At 39.0% G+C, this 26,779-nt stretch overlaps 1 protein-coding gene across 1 annotated transcript; it reads left to right on the top strand.

The window, feature by feature from the left end:
• Window positions 1-25,831, top strand: LOC144020569 (complement C3-like). Its single transcript, XM_077524180.1, has 43 exons — window positions 1-144; window positions 2,307-2,505; window positions 2,581-2,743; window positions 2,825-2,925; window positions 3,642-3,730; window positions 5,014-5,096; window positions 5,181-5,268; window positions 5,383-5,485; window positions 5,751-5,871; window positions 5,998-6,113; window positions 6,732-6,878; window positions 7,016-7,109; window positions 7,194-7,288; window positions 9,136-9,327; window positions 9,450-9,605; window positions 9,825-9,954; window positions 10,916-10,984; window positions 11,140-11,334; window positions 11,416-11,536; window positions 14,394-14,482; window positions 14,598-14,737; window positions 14,823-15,035; window positions 16,281-16,344; window positions 16,446-16,535; window positions 16,677-16,880; window positions 17,031-17,109; window positions 17,228-17,387; window positions 17,489-17,584; window positions 20,651-20,801; window positions 20,957-21,042; window positions 21,297-21,374; window positions 21,442-21,597; window positions 21,692-21,754; window positions 21,928-22,009; window positions 22,126-22,174; window positions 22,936-23,026; window positions 23,101-23,190; window positions 23,284-23,386; window positions 23,915-24,004; window positions 24,617-24,709; window positions 24,794-24,877; window positions 25,261-25,405; window positions 25,522-25,831. Exons 1-43 carry the CDS (start codon window positions 68-70, stop codon window positions 25,661-25,663), a joined length of 4,977 nt encoding a protein of 1,658 aa, XP_077380306.1. The 5' UTR covers window positions 1-67; the 3' UTR covers window positions 25,664-25,831.
• The last annotated feature ends 948 nt before the right edge of the window (window positions 25,832-26,779 follow it).

Genomic DNA, 26,779 nt, shown 5'->3' with positions numbered 1-26,779 from the left:
GGAATATAAAAGGGGAGCGTTGCAGTGTTGAACTTTACATGGACAGCAGTTCAGGATCAGGGAGACCATGCGTCCAACTCCTCTGTGGCTGCTGGCCTCATTGGCCTTTACCTATTTGTCTTCTGCGGTTGGTGGTGATCCACTGTAAGTAGAATTGCGCTCAACTTTCAACAGGATCTGCTTGAATAATCTTCACTCATAGGAAAAATATGAGTCTACTTTGTTTTCTTCAATTTCTTGTTCATTTTAATACCTGGAACCCCGAGGTCAGTCGTCACTACAGTTTAACAGCTATTCAAAAGTTGCTTCCTCCTATCTGAATGAATCTTGATGTCGGTTATCATAATTCGTGCGTGAAAGGTTTACACTACAAAATCAAGATTAAATAAATAATAATTTAAAAAAGGATCATGAAACTTAAACTAGTCCTGAAGTGTTGACAACAAGTAGAAAATCATTTTGTAAACACTCAAACAAAACATGTCAAATGAATTTCCTCATTAGTCATTCATCATCTGAATCACAATTCTGGGATCTACATCATGTGAAAACTAACCCCAAAATTACTGAGACATATTGTCCAACCTTCTTTGTTTGCTAATAGTAGCACTAATTTAAAGTTTGCTTAAACCAATACAATGACTCCGGTATGACAAGCTATCTTTTCTTTCCTCTAAAGAGTCCACATGCACCATTGCTAGGATTTTTATCTGGAAGACATGTGTTTCAAAATTAGAGCTGTCAAATGATTCAATTTTTATAATCAAATTAATAACATCTTAGAATTTTAAATAATCACGATTAATCAATCCATCCATCCATCCATCCATCCATCCATCCATCCATCCATCCATCCATCTTCAGTCAGGAAGAAGCAAAATGTATCTTCAGTGAGGAAAATAGGTATTTTTGCAAGTTCACCCACTTAGAAATTATGGAGGGTTCTTGAATTGTCCTGATAGATGCATGTCCACTTTGAGAGACACCATCTAAACTAAAAACTCATTAAATCAAACTGCATGATTTTAAGAATGTATTTGTATGGTAGTGCTGAAAATGATTTTGTATTTGAACATGTGCCAATCAACAAGAATTCTATCCCTCAAAGACCTGTTATTGTGCCTTTAAAAAGTCCATCTACGATCCACTTATTAATTAAACTTAGCATCGCCTTTTTGAGGTTGTTAGGTGCATAAAAACACGTGCACCTCACAATCTGTCCAACTTCAACATCTATCTATCCATCTATCTATCTATCTATCTCTCTGTCTCTCTGTCTCTGTCTGTCTGTCTATCTATCTGTCTGTCTGTCTGTCTGTCTGACTGACTGTGTCCATCTGTCCGTCTTATCCAGTTTGCAAAAGTCAAGGTGATTTAGTCAATTATGGCCAGCCAGTTACCGGTAGCCTTTATTTGTGCTTCATTACATCAAACACGGTAAACATTGCAGTGGTGAAATGTTGTGTTTATCAAATGCTGGATTTTAGTTCTGAGAATAAATAGATGACTTATTGTTTGAAGAGTCCAAGTGAAAAGTGAGGTCATGGAATCAGTGGGCCTGGACTCTCAGCTTCAAATGCCGTCAACGTAATTTGATCAAATATGACCAGAGGGTTAGTCTTTATTTGTTTCATTACATCAAACACGGTAAACAGTGCAGTGATGAAATGTTATACTTATCAAATGCTGGATTTGAGTCCTTACAATCAATAGTTGACACATTTTTTTGCAGAGTCCATGTAAGGGTGAGTGCATGTGATGAGGTTATTTTGAGTCACAACTTGATGGCGTGTTCAGGATATGGTCATGACATGATCAAAATAATCAGAAAGGGAGGAAAAAAGAGGGGTTGGGGGCCATCGGCATTTGTTCATGTTCACTACAAAAAACAGCTGCAGAGTAAAAGAAGATAAAACAGATAAGCATCCATCCATACATACATCCATTTTCTGAACTGCTTGCTCCTCACAAGGGTCGTGGGGGGTGCTGGAGCCTATCTCAGCTGGCTATGGGCAGCAGGCGGGGTACACCCTGAATCTTCGCCAGCCAATCGCAGAACAGGAAAATCTGTGCTTTAAAAAAAAAAAAAAACACTGCACAAAGTAATATGTTAGAGTATCTAATGAAAAACAATAGCAAACATGTTCTTTCTGATGTTTAGTGTAAATTTAAAATTACTGGTACCTTTGTAACGGCTGATATACGATATACAGCTCTGCTACTGAGTGAGCTGGTGTACCTAATGATGTGACCAAGACTGTAGGTCTGCCAATGATTCTAATGATTCTCCCTCTAATATGCTGCAGGAAGGTGATGTCTTCCCCCAACCTGTTGCGAATAGGAACAGCAGAAAACATTTTTGTGGAATGTCAAGACTGCACTGGAGATGACATAAAAGTGGACATAAATGTGTTGAAATATCCGCGCAGAAACAAAAATCTTGGGTTGGGTGCATCTGTGACCCTGACGAGTGCTAACAACTTCCAAGGCTTTGGACAAATTATGGTAAAAGAGAGACACTACGAGTATATTTTGGATGTCTCTGAGCACTTGAATACAACATATCTGTCTTTGTCCTAGATACCGGCAAGGGAATTTAGTACAGACCCCACCATGAAGCAGTATGTGTACCTGCAAGCTCAATTTCCTGGTCAGCTGCTGGAGAAAGTTGTGTTGGTCTCCTTCCAGTCTGGACACATCTTCATCCAGACGGACAAGAATCTCTACACGCCCGATAGCACAGGTGGCAATGGGTGGAGTCATTATCAGCTATATGGCTCAAAACAAGTTATAGCAACAAAAAATCTGTCTTGCTATCTTTCAGTGAACTACAGGATATTTGGACTGACGCCTGGCATGATACCTATCGACAGAAATAACCCAAACCAAGATGATGCAGCTGACGTCATAACTATTGATATGATGGTGAGCATTTTTATCTAAAATGTTCCCAGTCAGAAAACAGTAGGTAAATGTGAGGTCATTAGTAACGTAGCTAGTAATTCACATGAAATTTATCACAAAGAAAAAACAAATAAACATATTTATTTATCCTACTTTTGAACTTTCAAGGTGTCTTTATATTCCTAACACACATATATGGAATTTGGATAGAAAAAGGTGACAGCAGAATTAAGGTTGATATTGTTCAACAACAAACGCATTGTTCTGGTCATAAGACACATTTTAACATGTTCTGTGTAAACAAATTCAACATATTTATATTGTTAAGTCTCAACAAGCTTAGGAGCTGATCTGTTGTTTCACTAAGATGAGAAATAATGTGTGATAAACTTTTTGGCGGTTGGTGGGACTGGGGTCACTTTGTTACAGGTACCACTTCTTTTTTTCGAGTAACAGATACATGTTCAAACCCATCACTATCGGTCGTTTATCTTTAACATCCTCTTCCTCCGACTTCTCATTGCAGTGTGTTGTTCCAGTTGTATTGTTGGTAAAGAGCAAGAGATTAAGATGAGAAGTGCCATTGCTTTTGTCATTGCATCCTTTTTTTTTTTTCTTGAAAAAAGTCAATCAATTTCATGGCCGGTGGATAGCATGTTATGGAGTGGCTCAAATACATGATCAGAAAGAAACGTGAGGCTGATTATGATAATTTGTTCAATGTTCTTTATCCTTAGACCCCTAAAGACATCGTTATACCTCTTGGGTCAGTCTTTTTGAAGTCCGGGATCCACATTGGAAACTTTGAACTTGTGAAGATAGTCAGGTGATTTTTTATTTATTTTTTGGTAACACTTTATAATAACTATCCGTTATAAGTAGTTCATAGATCATTAGTTGATTGTTAATTAATGAGTTGTTAATGACTTATTAAATGTTTGTTAACTGTTTGTTAAGGATTTATACTTATGACTATAAACAGTTAATATGTCATTATTAAACTGTTAGTTATTGAGTTATAAATGACTTGTTAACTGTATATTAATCATTTGTAACTATATATTATAAATTAGTAAGACTAAGTTAACAAACTATTAGTAAATTACTTAATAATGACTTGTTAAGTATCAGTTAATAGTTTATATCTGTTAATAGGACGTTATTCTAAAGTGGTAGCTATTCCTCATTTATTAACTGTTATTAAATGAGGAACAGTTGCAACTTTACGATAATATCCCAATAGTATAAATTAGCTACTTACTAATATTTAACTTATATATTAGCTAATTCTTTACATAGTAGATGTTAACCATCTACTAATAACTATGAAACTTTGTCAAACAACAAACAGGTGGAACAAGTTGAAAGTACAGAATTTGAAGGTGAAATTTAAAATATAAAATTACTATGCCTTACCATGCCTAAATATCAATTTTCCGTACCATTGAACTTTTTCCACTCATGTGCTCCTCTACAAAGTTTCACTGGTATAGTATTAGTAGATGGTTAACAAACTATTAACAACTGCTGTAAAGAAGTGAGTTAATCTACTACTTAAATATTAGTTATTACTCTATTTATGTTATTGGGACGTTATTCTAAAGTTGCAACTACTCCACATTTACTAACACGTAATAAATGAGGAATAGTGGCAACTTTATAATAACGTCCCAATAACCTATACAAACTATGAAGTAATACTTATCAAGTCATTAGTAAGTAATTTTCTAATAGCTTGTTAACGATGTATTACTAATTTATAAAATATAGTTATGAATAATTACTATACAGTTAACAAGTCATTTAGAGCTCAATAACTAACAGTTTAAAAATAAAATTTTTACTATTTATAGACATCATTTTAAAACCTTAACAAACAGTTAACAAACATTTAATAAGTCATTAATAACTCATTAATTAACAGTTTACTAATGGTCTATTAACTAGTTATAACGGGTAGTTATTATAAAGTGTTACCTATTTTTTTTTTTACATTATTCTGCTCGTTTTCTTTGACTCGAAAATCGAGGAAATTTTGTTTGTTTAGCTATGCAACGCTAATCTCATTTTTCAAATGTATTTTTAAAACTTGTTGGCATTTCTGTGTAGTCCTGGTCTGTGGAAAATAGTCGTCAAGTTCCAAAGTCACCCACAGCAGAGCTACTATGCCAACTTTGAGGTCAAAGAGTATGGTGAGAGCCGACCATATTGTGAATTGTTTCACAGTTTTACTCTTTCTCTAATTTGGAACAATGAAATGTTTTCATGACTTTCAGTGCTCCCCAGTTTTGAAGTCAAATTAACCCCTTTGGTCTCCTTCTTCCAAAAGGATAAAGATGAGTTCACTGTTGACATCACAGCCAAGTGAGTGAAAATCATTTTGTTGCAGAAAAGCAAGTCTCATTGTTTTTTTTGGGTTTTTTTTACATCCCTTGTTGATTGTTGTATGAACGTCACTGTCTTCTCATGCGATTTTAGGTATCTATTTGGGAAAGAGGTAGATGGGACGGCCTTTGTGGTGTTTGGGTATCTCAAGGATGGCAAAAAGAACAGCTTTCCTCAATCTCTTCAGAGAGTGCCTGTAAGTGCATAAGACAGTGAACTGTAACTTAGACTGCATCCTATTTTACTAAAATGGCATCTGCAAGACTGCACAGTGCACACTATGATGTAGGGTGTAAATCTCTCCAATCAAGACAGTTCGATACATGGGATGCAAGCCGATACAAGGATGGTTCGATTTTAAAATGGACCAATTCAGTTCGATTCAAAAGGATTACGATTCAATTTGGTTTGGTGTATTTTATTTCTTTATTTTTAATTATATCTGTGTTTTGGACATTTAGATCGAGAATGGCCAAGGAATGGTCACACTAATGAGAGCGCAGATCACAGCAGCAGTCCCAAACATTGATGAATTAGTGGGAAGTCACATATTTGTGTCTGCCAGCGTAATGACATTGAGTGGTAAGTGAATGATTTGCCATGTACGAATTACGCCAGTTGAGCTGCAATGGATAGCTATTACTTAAAATTCCATAAGTGTACAACAGTGCAAGTGCATTGCCCTGTGTGGTTATTTTGTGCTTACAGGGAGTGAAATGGTGGAAGCAGAGTTGAGAGGCATCCAGATTGTCACATCTCCATACACCATCCAACTCACAAAGACACCTAAATATTTCAAACCTGGAATGGCCTTTCTTGTTACGGTAAAGACTAGAGCATATATACGTTTACAATAAAACAACAATAAGAAAGAAAATTTGTAATAATTTTGATAGCTTAAAAAAAGGGGAATTTGTAATTTACATATATAACATGAGAAGATCCGCCTGGACACCTCATGTTCATCAGAGCTCCATCACTTACCTACTTTTAGGTATTAATCTATTGATGTAAATTTTATACACTTGTATACTTACAATGTGTTGTTTAGCTCTTATTTTACTCTCTCTTCACTGCATGATGAGGGAATCCGTCAGACTATATCTTTAATCCTAGGTATGGAAAAGAGCATAGATTTTAACCTGGATTTAAAAACATTTGCATATTATTGGTATGATTGTAATCGTTATTCATTCATGTTATTCACTCTGATAATAATAATAACACCAGCAAATCGAGGGATCGTATAATACACAAGTCCAGGGAGAAGAGAAAAACAAAACAAAACAGCTTTTTCATGGTAATTTGGGGGATGTGTATTATTGTGTTACGGTGCGTGTTATTCCTGGCATTTTACGGTACAACTTGGCTTATGATAATAATATAGAATGAAAAAGTTATGTTTGCTGATGAATCCGTTTTTTGTGTGTCTTGGGAGGCAGCTTAAGGTTGTGAATCCTGATGAAACTCCTGCACCACTTGTTCCTGTGGTGGTGAACCCAGGCGGGGTGCAGGGTAGGACCTCAAAAGACGGTGTTGCCAAGCTCACTGTCAATACAGTTCTAGGATATAAAAGATTGAACATCACAGTAAGTCTCCTTCAGTGCAGATGGAAGTAACAAAGGACGTGGAAAACAGTGCATGTCAGTTTCATGTCATGTGGTTGAAATGTCACAGTTTGTCAACTTCAACAAGACTTGCCATAGTCTGTATTGTTCTTCAACAGGCAAGGACCAATGACCATAAAATCAAAACGCAAGCAGTTGCTGAAATGGAAGCCTTACCATATATAAGCAAAAACAACAACTACATTCACATCGGTAAAAGAACACACCATCATCATCTCATGTACTACAGTGCAGAAGCTATCTCAGTATGTCATCTTGAAAATGTGACTTTTGCAGGCGTGGAGACAGCTGAACTGGGTTTGGGTAACGACCTGAGAATTAACCTCAATCTACACAAGCTTGCAACTCGAAATACTGACATCACATACTTGGTGAGAGTTTCATACCCGCGTGTGTGTTTGATCGTCATTTACAAAGCTGGATGCTGATGTTTGTCACTCAAAAGGAACTCCGACTGAAGAAAAGTTTGCTCTATATTATTTATTTGTTTGTGCCACTAGGGATGCCAACTTTCAAATCCTGAAATAAGGGACAGGTGCACAGCACGGTGTCATGTTGGTGTGAGCATGATATGTGAAATTACTGTATATTTTGATTTGATTCGAAATGCCCAAAGTTTGTACATTCCCTTTAATCCTTATTGCAGGCCATCATTCTGTAACCTCATACTAAACCTCAAAGAAACCACAATTTGTCTCTTTCCATAAAAAAACCAGGTGCAAAAACAGGTTCATCAATTCTCTCTTCCCAACCAACCGGACAGCACTACACATTATTTTTATTAGTATTTTATAGCCACCTGTGCAGTATAAGATGCTACAACAAATGACGTGACAATGCCTGATGCCTGTGATTGGCTGACAGGTGCCGTGCTCAGTGACATTGCCGTTTTGCCAGTAAGCTAAATTCTCGGAGTATTTGTTCATACATAGTACGAGAATACATCTTGTATTGTTCCCGCTGATACGTTCGCAGCCGACATATTAAGATCGTAGGCGACATGAAGCTGTGACGAAACCAGGTAGTGCCTCTCTCTCTCTCTCTCTCTCTCTCTCTCTCTCTCTTACCTTGCAAGATCTCCACATAACGTTACACCCAGTGAATATGCCCCTTAGTGTCCGGTAATAGCGCGAAATATTGCTCCTAAACTGCACCCGCAGTCTGCTCCCAGTTACCCACCTATTCACTAAAAATATTGCTCTAATCATATACCGGCGCAAACACGGCCACAAATTCTGACAACTGGGAGCAAATTTGAGCCTGATTTACCACACATGGCAATGGATTTGCACCAAGAACATGGTAGGATAGTAAAGGGGTGAGAAAGATGACATTATCAGAAAGTGAGGTTGGACCGAGAGGTGCAGAAGCGTTTTCCTCATTTGGTGTCATTAAGCGGTACAGAGCAGAGAGGACGACAACGACCTCATTCATTCATAAAGTACAAATTATCGGTGCAATCATTTATTTAAAATATATCTTCAGAGGTTGATGTATGCATACAGTATGCATCTGGCACGTAAAAATGTTCGTAAAATGCTCCCCCAACCCCACCATCATTATCGATCAGCCTGGGTTACGTCATGTGTCGTAAACCAACATATATGTCCCCCCTCCCTCCCTCTCGCTCTCCTCTCTACATGATCAGCCTGAGGGGGACGGGCTCTCCATGTCACCATGCACTGCTGTCATGATCCCGGGATCGAGGAAGCACCAAGTTTACACCAGCCTTCCATAAACGTTATTTGTGTCACTCAAACTCCGTGTGGCTATTTGCGCAGGCGTTAGTGAATTAGACACTGTATATCAATGACTCTCATTTGCATTGGGATGGGCATATTTTGCGTCAAATGTATGCAAATTACCTAATTTACAGACACGCAAATAACACCGGCGCACCGTGGCGCAATCTGGTTGGCAGCCCACATAGTGACGGATTTCCCCATCTGGACGTACTTAGTGAATTCGGCGCTCCCAGATTGCTCCATTTTTACCGTTTCGCGCCACGCAAAGGTTTACGCAAATTTTTAGTGAATCTACCCCTGAATGCGGTGCGACGTAAATAACAATAGCGGCGTACATCCAAATAAAATTTCTATGAAATGTATTAAACTAGAAATTATTTTTTAAAAATGTATCTCATAGTTATTTTTTGTTACAACCAAATAAATGTCAGTAATATAGAGCAAACTTTTGACAGTCTGGGTTCCTTTTTAAGGTTATTGGCAGAGGACAACTGGTGAAATATGGCCGTTTCACAACCAAAGACCAAATTCTGATCTCCCTCAATATTGCCGTCACCAAAGATATGCTACCATCATTCCGTATAGTAGCTTACTACCATCCAGATAACAGCGAGGTAGTGTCCGACTCTGTTTGGGTGGAAGTCAAGGACTCCTGCATGGGCTCGGTAAAATGACATTTAACATACTCACCCAAACTCATGAAGTATTATTCTGAGTATAATTGATAAATTCAATGATGTGTGAATTAAAAACAGATGCGCCTCAATTATTTCCCTCATTTACTTAGCTCAAACTGGAATCAGCAAGGAAGAAACCTTCCTATGAACCGCGCAAGATGTTTGGACTGAAGGTGACTGGAGACCCAAATGCCACTGTGGGCTTGGTGGCAGTTGACAAAGGGGTTTTTGTTCTGAACAAGAAGCATCGACTGACCCAGAAAAAGGCAAACACTTCACTTCTTTTGTTGTTCAATCGCATCAATGATGCCAGATGATAACTAATTTATAATTTGCATAATTTTAGGGGAATAATCACAACAACCATACAAATACTGTACAAAGTAGAACATCAACAAGCTGCCAATGTTAGTTGGTGATTTAGATTTTTTTTTTGTTAGGTAATTTTAGAGCTATATCTAATTTTACTGGTTATTGCTAAACAGGTGTGGCAATCTGTGGAGAAGCACGACAGAGGCTGCACACCAGGTGGAGGCGAGGATGCAATGGGTGTGTTCTATGATGCTGGGCTGGTGTTTAAGACCAGCGCTGGACAGGAAACCCCTTACCGATTAGGTGACACATTTGGTTGTTATTCTATCTATTATGTTACGTATTCACTTCAAGCGGGGTTTCAAACAGTTTCAGACCCAAATTAGCAAGGTGAGGGTTTGTGTGTGATGCACATCAGCAAGGGACTAAATTCTCACAAGAACTTAAATAAATGCCTTCCAGATATTGAAACATTTTTGATGACAAAGTGTTTTTTTTGTTTTTTTTTTGTTTTTAATATTAATGAATGAAAAAGAAATTGGGCTCCAACGGAAAGGGCATTTTTGTCATCCAGGGCAAAATGGCTGGTGCTTAAGCACTACTATGGGTCTATTGGTCAATAGAATAGTGTACAATTTGAAAATGCTGGATTATGTTCAAAGTTGTTTCATAGTACATTGAACTTTTGTCAAAAACACCATCATGTCTGGTATGACCGGTGGAAAAAGAAAAACGGGATCCCACAAACGCAGACCGAAGTAAGGACAAATGCAATTTATTTACGGAAAAACTCAGGAACAGAAAATCACAGTTAAACAAGGCCAGAATGAATGCTATGGGGAGAGATTTGTATCAAAATAATTTGCACAAATAAATTTGGGATTCTCACGTGTTTTTGAGATCCACACATACATGCGTGATTTTCATGCTTTTCAGATCTGCAGACATTTTCACGATTTTCATGTTTTTCAGATCCACAAATACATCCACAAATTCCACATCTTTCTTAATTTTGTGTGTGCATTTTCCATGACTTATGCTTGCGAAATGTCGAATGTGCATTTGTGAATCGTTACGCATGCGCATTTATTCATTGATATTTGTAGTCCTCGTTATTATTACTATTATTATTGTTATTTTATCGTTTTTTTATATATATATAGTCTTGACCTTATGTTGTATCAAATAGCAGATAAACAGAATTTTATTTCTAGTGCTCATCTGTATCTGGGTTTTTTGTGATTTAATTGTGCTACATTTTCAGAGCTGAAATGTCCGTCACCCATCAGGAAGAAGCGAGCTTCAACTCTGTTACAGGTTACTACAACCTTAGGTAATGATATGTCTATACCTGTAGTACCCACAAATACTTGTAGTTATTTCATGCCAAACAACTACGGTGGTGGGTAGTGGGGGGTGAAGCACTGCCATTAGCCATCATTTCATCAAGATATTGACCTCTGGTCTTTCACATTTCTTTGTTTTCAGCGGGTAAATATCAAGGGCAACAGAAGGAATGTTGCTTGGATGGCATGGCGGAAACTCGTCTCTCATACACTTGTAAAATACGCAGCGAGTACATTACTGCTGGTCCAGAGTGTGTCGAGGCCTTCCTGTATTGCTGCATGGAGCTGGAAGGCCAACGAGCTGACCTGAAGCACGACACCCTTAAAATAGCTCGGAGTAAGAGATGGACACAATGGACATTATGCATAGCCCACTAAAATCATCTTTTACGTATGACTCTTTAAATCTCTTTTCAAGGTGAGATGGAAGATTTCACTTACATGGATAACATTGAAATTGTCAGCCGCACGGAATTCCCTGAAAGCTGGCTTTGGATTGACATCACGTTGCCTCCTTGCCCTAAACACATGCAGGACTGGTAAAGAAATTGGTCTACTGTATTTGTGGTGTTGGGAAACAAATAAGGCCAGAGTGTAGACAAAAAAAAAAAAAAGCTCTTTATTTAACATGCTCAGTACCACAATAGAAGTTCGGCAGAAGATTGTATGCAGAGATGGGAAATTCAGGTCCAGAAAGTAAAGACCCTGCCACAGTTTGGCTTCTACTCACTTGGCAGGTGAGGCTTGTGTGTGTAAAGCACCTGTGGCTAAAGCCAAACTGTGGCAGGGTTTTTACTTTTTTGTTCAGTATTTCCCATATCTGATAAACCCTTGATGCATAGCCTACTTGCCAACTTTCCTGAGTCACACCGGAAACTCACAAATTCCAACCCTATCTCCTGCGTGGTTCCCGATCTGTCATTTCTCCCAGTAATTTCCCAATTTTACAGTGAAGGAAACAGTTTACCTTGTGGGGAATATGTGACACAGTTTCTGGGAGGGCCAACTTCAACATAAACTTTACCCTTTAACATATGGTATCAATGCCTTGGAACACGTTTATTTTGAAGTTGTTGCCAAATGCTGTGGTGTAACGGCTGCCTTGATTCATCTTGCAGCATCTGTTTCCGCCATTCAGAGTGTGCCGATCAATTGTCAATTATGGGTACTAAAAAAAAAAAAGCAAAAAAAAACAAACCAAAAAAACAACGCACTTTCGTTGACATTGTTTTGGATGCCGCTTGTTGCCAGCGTTTAGCCCATTACATTTCAAAGGCTATTTAATCGGCGTAAATGGCTCACAATTAATGCTGACAATCTGACACAGTTGCCTTCCCAGTTCCTACTGATCAATTTGACAAACCTGACTAACTCAAATGTGCTGTTTTAGCCAGCAAATTCACTACTGTGGTTCTGACGTCACTTTGTCTCATAGACCAAAATGTATAGGGAGAGATTTGTCTGTAATGTCACTATTTCAAAAAAAAAGTTGATGGTCTAGATATAAAAAAAAACAAAAAAAAAAACAGTTGGTCAATTTAAATGGAAATATGTTAGTTTTGTTCTTTCACCAGGCAACTATATATATTTTTTGTTTTTATCCGCATAGCCAATTATTTAACAGAATTTTCAGTAGGATATCCGAATACCAACATATTCTATGGCTGCAGCCCTATAACTTTGCTCTCGCAAGATGAATTCTCGCGGTATTTGTGAGTTCACAAACTCCGGAGAATACATCTTGTACCGAGCCCGTTGATTTTCACCGATCGTTCAGACCAATTACAGAGCAACATTGTGTTTGGGGGTGGGATATGCAACTGTGGCGAAACCAGGAAGCCAGCGGCGACGCCGGAGCTAACAAACAACACTAACATGGATGAATGGACGCTACAATTAATTCTGTTCTCGCAGAATTACTCACCGTTTCCTTGTTGAATGTACAGCGAGAGGCGCTTCGTACATTTCTAGCTGGTAAGATGTTCATGCTCCCCACCCCCACCCGTCGACAGTGAGTGAGGACAACATTTTCATCTGTGGCCGTGATTGGGTAAAACAAATGTGTACAATGCCGCATCCTCCAATCAGCTAGAATTATTGTACAGAATCTCCCACCTTTCCCGAGCAAATTACCGTGGATCGGTACCAGATTGATATTGCAGATAACTCCCTTGAGTGAAGCGCAATATCAATCTGGCTATTGCCAAGTTAGCAGCCCGAGGGGGGGCAACAGCACTACATGGTTTCATACATATCAGAGATGGATAATGAAAGAGATGACCACACCTGACACCAGAGGCGGACTGGCCATTGGGAATTTCTTGAGTTTTCTAAATGGCCGGTCCATTTCCGCCCCATTCGATAAATATTCATCACTGCATGTCGCTAACCTGGCAATAGCCAGATGGATATGCGCGTCACTCAAGTGGGAGTTCTCCGCAATATCCATGTGGTACCTCTCTACAGTAATTTGGTCGGAAAAAGGCGGGACATTCTGTACAATAATTCGAGCTGATTGGACGATGTATCATTCTACACGGTTGTTTTAACCAGTCACGGCCATTGGTGAAGATTTCGTCTTCATTCTTGCAGAAGGGGGGAAAAGCATGAACTTCTTACCAGCTAGAAATACACGAAGCGCCTCTCGCTGTTCAACATTCAACACGGAAACTGTGAGTAATGCTGCAAGAGCAGAATTAATTGCAGCCTCCATTCGTCGAGTTAGGTTTGTTTGTTAGCTCCGGCGTTGGCGCTGGTTTCCTGGTTTCGTCACAGTTGCATATCCCGCCCCCAAACACAATGTCGCTCTGTGATTGGTCTGATAACATAATTGGTCTGATAACAGCGGTTATCAGTGGGAGCGGTACAAGATGTATTCTCCGGAGTTTGTGAACTCACAAATACCGCGAGAATTCATCTTGCGAGAGCATGATTAGCATGTCGCCATTTGCCGTACAGACTCCCACTAACTCGCCCTTTGTTTTTTAATATCTTGAGCTTTTTGCTGTTTATAAACTTCATGATGATTTTCTCAAAGGGTTATTTTAACCAGCATGTTAATATCAAACATATGAACTTGAAATTTTCACAAGAGGGCTTTAGTTTTGAAAAATGCAATGCAGCAGGTACTAAAAGCATTCATTTAACACAGCCTTTGTCAGTAGTTCGTTATAAGCTAGTGAAGTACATTTTCCCCATATAGCACTTATACACACGTTGTTGGGGAATCCAGGCAGGTACAGAAAGTCACAGATGCTTCTTCTGGACAGGTGGAGACGAGCTTGTTTACTTGCCAGTGGAGTAGATTAACCTGTGGCAAAAGTTTTTTTGGGGATTCCCCAACCCTTGATATACATCCACCCTGTGAAAAAATATTGAATGTTTTCTTTGTTTCAGTGACACCACATCATTGACAAAATCTGAGCCCTTGCAAGACTCCATAACAACATGGCAGCTCATGGGTATTAGTCTATCCAAAACACATGGTGAGGATCCACTCAAATTCTCCTTAAAGCCGAAAGCCGCTTATACTGCATAATGTTCTGCGAGCTCTGAATGGTCCTTCCCATTAAACCTTTTTCACTTTGTGCCATCTTGTAGGAATCTGTGTCAGCGAACCTTTAGAGGTGATAGTAAAGAAGGAATTCTTCATTGACCTCAAGCTTCCTTATTCAGCTGTGCGTTCAGAGCAGATTGAAATCAAAGCAATCCTCCACAACTACCTCACTGAAGATATTGAAGTAAGTCTGTGTGTTCATGCTTCTGTTTTAAAAGATGAAACCACTCTTAATAGAATAAACATTCAGTTCCATCTTCGTGTTTGAGGTGCGTGTGGATCTGTTTGAGACGCCGCGTGTGTGCAGTTCAGCCTCCAGGCGCTCAAAGTTCAGCCAGGAGGTTGAAATGGAGGCTGAAACTACGCTAGCTGTCCCCTTTATCATCATTCCCATGGATAAAGGAACGTTTGGCATCGAGGTCAAAGCAGCCGTGAAAGGCAGATCTTTTTCTGATGGAATAAGGAAGGAGCTGAAAGTGGTGGTAAAACATTTAAGTGTGGCTATTGAAATGTTCGATCTTAAGTTGGATTCATTTTATGTACAGCTTAGACTAGACGGTTCATGAGAAAACGTTATTTCCTATTATTTAGTGTTTATAGATGTTTGTGAAAGGAGTGTTCTCATTAGGCAGTTTAAAGTTCCTATAAAGTGAAGGGGCGGCACGGTAGTCGAGTGGTTAGCACGTCCGCTTCCCAGTTCTGAGGTCTCCGGTTCGAGTCCAGGCTCGGACCTTCCTGGGTGGAGTTTGCATGTTCTCCCCGTGCCCGCGTGGGTCTTCTCCGGGTACTCCGGTCTCCTCCCACATTCCAAAGACATGCATGGCAGGTTAATTGGGCGTTCCAAATTGTCCCAAGGTGTGCTTGTGAGTGTGGATGGTTGTTCGTCTCTGTGTGCCCTGCGATTGGCTGGCAACCAGTCCAGGGTGTCCCCCGCCTACTGCCCAGAGCCAGCTGAGATAGGCGCCAGCAGCCCCCGCGACCCTTGTGAGGAATAAGCGGTCAAGAAAATGGATGGATGGATAAAGTGAAGGAAATGTCTGCTCTATATATCAATACAGCATTCATAATCAAGGTATCTTCCAAGGGGGCTGATATAGGTCATTTTAATGGATTACTCACTCATGCAGGGTTGATCGGTAAGGAATGAAGGGATCAGGCGCACTTGAACTCTCCGTTTCCCTTGATGCACTTAATGCCAGCCCCAAGTGTCTGTCCAAAAGCTAGCTGTCAAGTCAGACTTTAGATGTATATACTGTGCAGTGTTTCCATTCTATTTATTCAGGAGCGGTGGCCCGCAATACCTAAATCGTAGCCATCCATTTTCTGAACTGTTTATTCCTCACAAGGGTTGCGGTGGGTGCTAGTCTATCCCAGCTGGCTATGGGCAGTAGGCGGGGGACACCCTGAACTGGTCGCCAGCCAATCGCAGGGCACACAGAGACGAACAACCATCCACACGCACAAGCACACCTTGGGACAATTCAGAGCGCCCAATTAACCTGCCATGCACGTCTTTGAAATGTGGAAGGAGACCGGAGACGGAGTACCCGGAGAAGAGCCACGCAAGCACGGGAAGAACATGCAAACTCCACCCACGAAGGCCGGAGCCTGGACTCGAACCCGAGTCATCAGAACTGGGAGGCGGACGTGCTAACCACTCACACACCGTGCCACCCTAAATCGTAGCCTTTTTCATTTGTATTTATTTATTTGTTTTGCTTTTCCAGCCTGAAGGCGTCCTGAAAGAGTCTCTTCAGAAAATAGACCTTAACCCTGCCAAAAATGGAACAAGTGGGTTTCCACATTCTACTACACTCTGTGCCAAAAACATTGTAATTGTGTAACGTTTTAATAATTTGATGCTTAATCAAAGTTGTGTGTTTACACTGTAGATGGTAAACAAGAAGTCATTATCAACAGTCAAATTCCCAAGAAAGATGTGGTACCAGGCACAGAACCTGTCACACAAATCTTTGTGACAGGTGAGATATTTTGGTTGTATCCGGCCATCTACAAAAATATGTGCTGACACATCAACAAAATATGGAGTTGTACAACAAAATTAGAACAATAATACAATATGTGCTGGTGTTTTTAAGCTGTGCATATTTGTGTACATACAGGTAAAGAAATTAGTGTACTGCTGGAACATGTCCTTGCTGGAACATCAATGGGTACACTGATTCGACAGCCTACAGGCTGTGGAGAGCAGAACATGATTGGCATGACCCTGCCTGTAATTGCAACCATCTATTTGGACAAAACCAACCAGTGGGAAAGTGTGGGCTTTGAGAAACGTGATGAAGCCCTGCAACACATGAAGACTGGTAGGTTGACATTATATTGTTCAAGGAATAGGCATTGAATAAATGAAGTAAAAGTCTTTAATACTATACACTGAGGATTCCTCAAATTGCCAATGATGCCAGATACTGTAATTGGATGTCAAGGTGGTTAAAAAGTCTGTTTGGGCACAGGCTACACAAATCAGCTTGTGTACCAGAGGAAAGATGGTTCTTTTGCTGTGTGGTCCGATCGGGGTAGCAGTAGCAGCTGGTGAGTCAAACAAAGAAGAAAAAAAACTATATATATATATATTTCTTTCAATAATAATAGCAGACTTTTGCATATGCAAATGAATAGGACTTAAGTGGTGTTCCCTCTCATCTTTCAGGTTGACAGCCTATGTTGCCAAAGTGTTTGCCATGGCTTACCCGTTGGTGGCAGTGCAAAGAGATGTGATCTGTGATGCTGTCAAGTTTCTTATTCTCAATGCACAGCAACCTGATGGCATGTTTAAGGAAGTAGGCAACCTGATTCACGGCGAGATGAATGTAAGGGCACTCAATTTTCATTGGTGTGAATGAATCTTTTTGCCAATGATTCTGATAGTCATGTAATATTATCTGTCTTCTGTGCGTGTGTGTTTATGTAGGGTGACGTGAAGGGCCATGACTCGGACGCCTCCATGACGGCCTTCAATCTCATTGCATTGCAGGAGTCAAGCGCAATTTGCAATTCCACTGTTCATGTGAGTATGTGAGCTTTGTCATATCGGAAGGGGGGGGGGGGGGGGGGGGGGGGTGAATCATTATAAAATGGGGAAAATACAATATAGTGTTATTGCAGCAAGTATACTAAAAGTAGGTATTGAATTTATCAGGTAGAGAGCACGCTGAGGGGACCAAAGAGATTCACAAAATAGGTTCAAGTGACAATTTATTTTGGGCGCCAGGTTGGCAAATATCAAAAAAGAGAATAAAACATTTAAAAACTAAACTCTACATCTAGTAAGCAGTTAAAAACTAAAAAAAAACAACAACAAAATTTTCTATTTTATTCTCATCAAGTGATAAGGTGATAGAGTAATTATGCATCATGCATGATGAGGTTTGTCATATTAAACTTACCCAGTTCTTTTCCACTCAATTTCACTCTCATCTGCAATGTCTATACAGTATTCGATTTCAATAAGAAGTACTTTCAATGAAAAATACTCCCACACATTTTCAACTCCTTAATTCGGCTCCTTCAAGTCAAGTCAAGTTTATTTATATAGCCCTTAATCACACAAAAGTCTCAAAGGGCTTCACATGCCCACAGTTGACAAATAGCAATGACATCTCCTGATCAAATCACAAAACGGCAAGGAAAAACAAACAGAAAAATAAAACATCAGGGGAAAAAAAAGAAAAGAAACCTTGAGAAGGGGCCGCAGATGTGGTAATCCCCCTTCCAGGATGACCAGGCTGCAATGGATGCTGAATGGGCAACAATTTACGGTACATAGTTTATGATACTAAACATTAGTACTAGAATAGTGCAAAAGTCCATTGAGGAAGTTGAATGACTGCAAGAAGACATCGTCAGGGAAGTGGGTCATCATCCCAATCCAGCCCGGACGACCTGGGCATCTCCATGGCAGCAACTTCAAGGTAATGGTAAAACAGCATCCGAACGGTCACTGACACCTAACTCCCCCTCCTCTCCGCGGAGAAGGGAGGGAAAGAAAGCAGAGGCAGTCACCAGGCCCACAACATTCAGCCAAATGCAAGAGTATAATGTATATAATTTAGTATACTATGTATATTATGTCTTAAAACGTGATTTACCTTTCAACAGAGGTAGCAGCTCTGACCTCCGCGGGTAGGGCATTCCAGAGCACTGGAGCCCGGATCGAAAATGCTCTTGAACCCGCGGACTTCTTTTTAGCTCTTGGAATCACCAAAAAGACCAGCGTGTCGCGAACGAAGGTTTCTTGTCGGAACGTACGGTATTATTAAATCGACGAGATAGGAAGGCGCCAAGCCACACAATATTTTATATGTAAGTAACAAGACCTTAAAATCGCATCCCAGGTGCACCGGAAGCCAATGCAAGTTGGCTAATATCGAGGTAATATGATCGAACTTTCTCGTCCGCGTCAAAAGTCTATCTGCTGCATTTTGAACTAATTGACTTTTAAGGCTGGTCATTGGAAGACCAGAGAGTAATACATTATAGTAGTAAAGGTGAGACGGAACAAACGCATGAATTATAATCTCTGCATCACCATCAGAAAAAATATGACGAATTTTAGCAATATTATGAAGATGAAAAAAAGCAGTTCTAGTAATATTTTTAATGTGCATTTGAAAAGAGAGATTTTTTACTGAGTTAATTTGGCTAATAGTACATTTATCAAGGTTTAGAGAGGTGTTAGTCAACAGATGCCGATGACGAGCGGGACCGACAATCAACATCTCGGTTTAATCTGGGTTAAGAAGCAAAAAATTAAACAACATCCATTGTTTAATGTCGGCGAGGCATGCCTCCAGATTACTGCAGTTTTGCAAATTTGTTATTTCTGTAGGCAAATATAATTGAGTATCGTCAGCAAAACAGTGAAAGTTCATATTATATTTATGTATAATATCGCCAGCATATCCAATCACTGGTAGGCTATTTTTAAAACGGACTTAACATGTACACTTTTTTTGTTTTAAATAAGTAGGCTGCAATAAACTGAACACCCAAGGCCCCCATCTCCCTTTCGTCTGCTCCCCTCATGCGACAAGTGGACTAATTGAATGCAATTAACTTCAAAGACACTGCTTGTTAAGTACAATGCAAGCTGCGTGTCGCTTCTGCAAAAAACCCCACACACTCTGCCCCTGCTGCCTAGTACTGAGGCTGCTGTTCCTGCGCAAGCAACCTTGCTTTAACTTAATGTATAATTAATGAGCAATATCGATTCTGACGCCTGTGTATCGATACGTGTATTGTAATGAAGACCGCAAAGATGTATCGCAGTATCGAATTTCTTTGAGCACACCCTTAGTTAAATGCTTTTGAATCCATGTTAAAAACGTCACTTTTTTTCCTATACCTTTGATTAAGGTCTTTTAAACAGTTTTAAATGGCTTTTACTTGCAATTATTTTCGAAAACTACTCTTCTTTCTAAGTTTGCTTTTATTTTTTTTTAACATTGTTATTGTATGTTGTTTTTGTTTTGTTTGTTTTTTAGCAGTTTTTGTAAGCTAATTTTGTTTTCTCTGCTGCTTGTAGATATTGTCTTTTCTTTATGCATTGAGTTGCCTTGTGTATGAAATGTGCTATAGAAATAAACTTGCTCTGCCTAATATCGGAGATTTTGGATGTGGACTGATATAAATCTGCTACTTTTTTTTTTTTTTTTTTTAATGACATCGAACGGACAGCTGATATCAATATCGGATCGGGGCACTCCTAAATTTTACCACAAAATTCGCTTCTAGCTAATGGTGCCAATTAATATACTGAAAGCTGTCAGTCCTTTGCAAATTAGTAAAACATCATCCATCCATTTTCTTGACCGCTTATTCCTCACAAGGGTCGCGGGGGCTGCTGGCGCCTATCTCAGCTGGCTCTGGGCAGTAGGCGGGGGACACCCTGGACTGGTTGCCAACCAATCGCAGGGCTAGTAAAACATCATTCATTTACTAACATGACCACTGCAAACATCTGTATTAGGATCACATATGATGAGTACAGTAATGATCTTTTAGCCTCGTCATTTAAGTCTAGTATTAGTACCATCATGACCCACAGTTTACTTTCTCCTCTTTTTCTCTACAGAGTTTGGAAGATAGTAAAGCTAAAGCTGTGTCTTACCTTGAAAACCGTCTGCCCGACCTTATCAACCCTTATGCTGTAGCCATGACATCATATGCTTTAGCCAATATGAATAAGATGAACAAGGACTTCCTCTTCACGTTTGCTTCCCCAGGTGAATTCTAAAACACCATTAATTTCACTGTCATTACATATTCACAAGTCAATAGTCGACCATTTTTACCGTTTAAAAAAAAAATAAAAAAAAATACAGAAACAAATATTAATAGAAAAAAAAACTATTTTATAAATTGCATCAATCCTTTGCAGAGTCGACCCATTGGCCTGTGCCTCGACAAGATGCTTATACGCTGGAGGCTACGGCCTACGCTCTTCTGGCTTTGGTCAAAGCTGAGGTAAGTTAATTGGATTAATAGCAGCGACAGAAACAAAATGGGCACATTTTCTAGAAAAAAACTGCATTCGAGACTGACCTTCTCACCACGGACACATCAAAATCAATGTGGAACTTTAAACTTCACGATAACGCAGCGGTTTACCATATTGTCCTCTACTATTATTTACTGAATGACACTTTCGACAGGAGTTGATCATTCTTACATATACGTTATATCCAGTGAAAAACGTTTCTTTTAATGTGTTCATAAAGGCCTATGAGGATGCCAGACCAGTGGTGAGTTGGTTCAAGAAACAGGGATTCGTGGGTGGAGGCTATGGATCAACGCAGGTGAGGAAAGATTTTACGGCAATAGTCGTGTCATCTGAGCTCAACTGAAACATTTTTGTCAGTTTAGGCTACAATCATGGTGTATCAAGCTATATCGGAATACTGGGCCAATGCCAGAGAGCCAGACTACAATCTGAACGTGGACATTGAGGTGCCGGGCAGATCAAAACCACTCAAGCATAACTTTAACAAGCAAAACCAACATGCCACAAAAACAACCGACGTAAGAGTGCCTAATTTCGCATTAATTAAGCATTCCTGCTACTGTCCAAATTTGTTAATATATAAAGGCCTTTGTGTGCATTTTTAACCCTTAGATAAAGAGAATTAACCAAGATGTGAAAGTGAAAGCCGAAGGTAGTGGAGAAGCAACATTTAAAGTAAGTCAACCATGTTATGGTAAGCTGTTGTTAACAGCTACAGTATACTATTTTGGTTTTATTTTTATTTTTATAGGATGGGTGGATGAATAAATCCTTATATGGGAAAAATTAATGTTCCCCTAAAACAATCCCCTAAAATGAAATCATGAGATCTGTTGTCAATTTGACAGATGGTGTCGTTGTATTATGCCCTGCCTTCTGAAAAAGAAGGTGACTGTCAGAACTTCAACTTGTCAGTGCAACTTATCCCAGGTAATTTAAATACTTGACATTTAAAAAAAAAATGCATATAATATTGTAACGTGCTAATCTGCCTGAATCTGCACATGAACATAGAATCTGCTCATCTGTGTATGATGTGTTCATAGAAAATTTTGATGAGGAAGAGGAGATATACAAGCTCAAAATACAGGTCATGTAAGTACAATAAGAACAACTAGAAAAATTCCCGTGGAAATTTTGGATGTGACTGCTGACTCTTGCAAGGTGGAAAGCCGAATGCACTGAACAGTTTGCCAAATGTTAGTGTACTTTACCTCTCAATCAGTCAGCAAGCTAGCATTAGCATCCTAACCTAGCATTAGCATGCTAACTTAGCAGTAGCGTTAAAATGCCAAGTTAGCATTACCATTAATATGCTAACTTAGTGTTAGCATGCTAATTTAGCATTGTCTTGCTAAGCTAGCATTAGCATTAGCATGCTACGCTAGCATTAGCATGCTAAATGCGAAAAATTGCAACAAAATGAGCTGAAAATCATATCTGTCGGTTAATGTATGTGTGCACAGCGTGGCTTGGAACAATGTGCTTAATTTGTGGCTCTTTTCCCCCTTCTCCATTCATTCCTATGGCGCTTTTTGGCGGGGGGTTTTGGGAATTGCGTCGCCATGGTAACTCGGAATTCCGGGAAAAAAAATGGTTCGGGCTGCATTTTTTTATGAAAAATTCCGCTATAATAAACGCCGGGGCCGTTTTCTAGGACAGTAATATGTGCCTGCTTTGCTTCGCAAGCAGTACTTTTGCTACTGCTTTGCTCCACAGCAGTCACATAATAAGACTGGCAACTGTAAGGTTGCAAGTTTGATTCTTGTCCCCCTCCCCGAGTCCCATTAAAAATATACTAAAATCTGATTCTGTTTCCGTTTATCATGTAATAATGTAATGTGGTATCTGAGCAGGTATCTGAACACAGAGCGTGATGCAACTATGACAATCTTGGACATTGGCTTGTTGACCGGCTTCCGTGCTGACAAGAGAGACCTGGACTTGGTACGAGCCCTCACAGGCAAACCTAACATTGTAATATAGCTTAGGAGAGTTTCTTATTGTATGTTTCTATGTAGCTGGCCAAAGGACATGCCCCCACCATTTCAAAGTATGAGATGAACACAGCCTTGTCAGAGAAGGGCTCTCTCATCATCTACCTAGACAAAGTAAGATGGACAGACATGTCTTCACCTTTCTCTGACATATTTCTCTTCTGATCATCTAGAACTGCTTGACTTTGTTTCTTACCACCTCCACAGGTCTCTCATAAGCGTCCTGAAGAAATCAGTTTTAGGATCATCCAGACCCTGAAAGTCGGCCTCTTACAACCAGCTGCTGTGTCTGTTTATGAATACTATGATCGTGAGTCACAATTTTTTTTTTTGTTGTTGCCATTTTTAAAGGAAAAAATGTGTTGTTCATGTAACGTTTTCAAAAATTTTGAAGTGTGGGGTTCTTGTCCATTTACATCCAGAGATCCAGATGACTCTTAGGAATTTGAGGTCACTCAAATTCACTTATGGTCACTTATGTAATTAATGCACTTATAATTGCTGTCCATGTAGATATATCACGTTTGTTCGTCTGCACCAAATTCAAGTGAGGGGACTTATGTGGACTTTTGCCTGTGCATTGGAAATGGAAGATGGCCTACCCCAAACTTTTTCCACCAAGTTGGAGGCATAGAGTTTTCCTAAATGGGTTGATAAGATGAAGAAGAGTCAGGAGGAACTAATTGAATCAGATCTGGTTTAGTAATTAAATAAGAACTGAGCCTTAGTACTTTAGCCCATATACAGCAACTTTCTTACACCACATTTCACAGACGAACAAGACAATAAAAACTGAACATTCCTGTTAGATGAACAAAAACTGCTTGTCTATTTGTAGAGACGCATTGTGTGAAATTCTACCATCCCCAGAGGAGAGCTGGTCAGCTGCTCAAACTCTGCAGAAACAATGAATGCACCTGTGCTGAAGGTAAGATAGAAGACAACTTCCTGTTCACTCAGACTGTATCAAGTGAATTTTCTGAGAAATACAGTAAGAAAAACAGCTTGCATGTCTGTAAAGATTTACATTTGATATTGAATCCCGGTAAAGTATTAAAGCATTAAAACATTTTTTTTTTAAATAAAGAAAATGAGCTGCACACGAGTGAACAGTAACAGTGACCGATTAAATATGTTTTCTCCATGTATTATTTAATTTACCACCACCATATGAACAGTATATTATATGTCACTAAGCAATTGTCAGATCCTACGGAGCCCCTAAGGTGACATGGTAGAAAAAAAAACCAAAACTTTGCGTTCCCTCGCAAAACATTTTTCGTTCCCTCGCAATCGCAAAGATTGCGTTCCCTCGCAAAACAACTCGCAAAGTTTGCGAGGGAACGCAAAGATGTTTTGCGAGGGTACGCAAAGTTTTTTGCGAGGGCACGCAATCTTTGCGTTGCGAGGGAACGCAAAATGTTTTGCGAGGGAACGCAAAGTTGTTGTTTTTTTCTACCATGTCACCTTAGGGGCTCCGTACTAACACATCATTACGTCCAATTAAATATTTTCTTTCTTTTTTTTTCCCTGCACCCAGAGAACTGCAGTCTTCAAAAGAAAGGTAATTTCCATAAGGAATCGCGCTTCGAAAAGTCTTGTGAGAGTACCCCGACCAACAAGATAGACTATGGTAAGATCATGTACAGTATATTGATTTAATTTGTCGTATTCGAGGAGTAACTAAAACTATAATGTGTAACTTGTCTGTCCTCAGTGTACCGCATACAATTGGAAGAATTTAAAGATGCCCTGTCAACTGACATCTATGCAGCGCGGGTGACCAAAGTCATCAAAGAAGGTGGGATTTCATTTCCAATGACTTATAATATATTTTCTGTCTTGCATATCACTGGTGTCAGGAAGAATTCTAGCATCTCCAAAATCATCCCTTTGCAAACAAACCATCCAAACCACATGTTTGTTGAGCCACTAATGTTGCATCATCAAAAAAAGCAAGCCAGTTTCAACACTTTAAAATGGTCAATAAATTGTAAAAAAACAAAACAAAAACAGACCCACATGGAAACTGGCCAATTGCATAGAGTTGTGGAAAAGTGTTAAAATTGGGCATAGGAGGTTTTGGCCTGACGCTGATGATATTTTTCAGAGAATATTTATGCACTCTTATTGATACTTCTACCTTAAACATATTTTCTTTCTTCTCCCATGTTGCCATTACAGAAAATAAAGATAAGCGTGCCCAAGGCGAACTGCGCACATTCCTCAGCTATTCACACTGCAGGGATGCTTTAGAATTGAACATCGGCAAATCCTATTTAATCATGGGCACCTCAAGAGATATTCACAGAGATGACCCGGGACAAACGTGAGTCTCTGGATGTGTAATTTGTCGAGACCTGATTGATTGTCTGTTTTTGCATCAAGACTGGCTTTGCAAGGTGTACTTGAAACATAAAGGTGTTTTCACCCACTTGTCTTCAGGTTCACCTATATTCTTGGAGAGAACACCTGGATTGAATACTGGCCTACACGTGCGGAGTGTCAAACCCCAAAGCACAGAGAAACTTGCTTAGGCATGGAGTTCCTGGAAAATAAATATGACGATGTTGGATGCAAGCAATAGTCAAACATACAACAACAACGTATATACAATAAAAATATCATTTTACTATTTTCATCATTTAAATCCATTACTTTTATGTCATCAAATGTTACAACACATGAATTGACACTTGATCTTTTTCTTCTTTTGTGCAACCACTTGACAAAATTAAATTTAGTCTTTTTTTCAGTGAATTGTCAAAAAATTTTAAAAGAGCAATTTTCCCTCTCTCTTTCTATTTGTTTGTGCTGTGCTGCTTTTGTTTGCCTGCATGAAAACACCACAAAAAAAATAAATAAATAATAATAATCACTTTTTTCCTTGCAAAAGCATAATATTGGCTGTGAGAAAACGTGACAATCTTTGGGAAAAAAAAACCAATATTTTAATGTCTTTTCTCAAGAAATATGATCAAACTTCCCTTGTCTCCTGAGCAATTACACACAAAAATATTTTTTTCACCAATAAAGTGAACATATTTCATCTTTAAAAAAAATATATATATATTGTCTTAAGAAATATGGTGAACTAATTAATGAACTTATTGGGGAAAGAATGCATTTTTTCTGAAGAAATAAGAACTGAGCTTTTCTCCAAAAACTGCTTTATGACATCTTTTACGGAAAAAACAAAACGCTTTGTTTTTGAAGAATTGGAATCGTGTAAACTCTTGACTGCCTCATAGGAAAAAAATATTTTTAGCTTTTCAAATAAGACTAGTCACAAAATAAATCACTATTTTTTTTAAAATTGAATTTAATTGGTTTTCAGGGCAGCTCTGTTAGTTTTTATAAGTTTTAGTTGTTTCAAAAATGCTTAATTTGAGTAGTTTTTGATGATTGTGATTTATTTAATTTTATTTTAAAAAATGTAAAATTTAAAAAAATAAATATAGTTTGAGTAGTTTTGGATGATTGTGATTTATTTTAATTAATTAAAAAAATGTAAAATTTTACAAATTAAATAAATTAATTAATTGATTTATTTCAATGATTTAATAAACACCATTGTAAAATGAAAAAAGTACTGCATTTCTTACCTACCTGTGTTTCAGGTGAGTTAAATGACAAAGCAGGCGAGGCGAGCCATTGGAGCCGAAAGTCAAGCACGCAAAATTGTCGCCTAACGAGCGACATC

Source organism: Festucalex cinctus, chromosome 6 (genome assembly GCF_051991245.1).
Source record: "Festucalex cinctus isolate MCC-2025b chromosome 6, RoL_Fcin_1.0, whole genome shotgun sequence".
Taxonomy (NCBI): Eukaryota; Metazoa; Chordata; class Actinopteri; order Syngnathiformes; family Syngnathidae; genus Festucalex; species Festucalex cinctus.
This window is presented reverse-complemented; position numbering and strand designations above follow the sequence as displayed.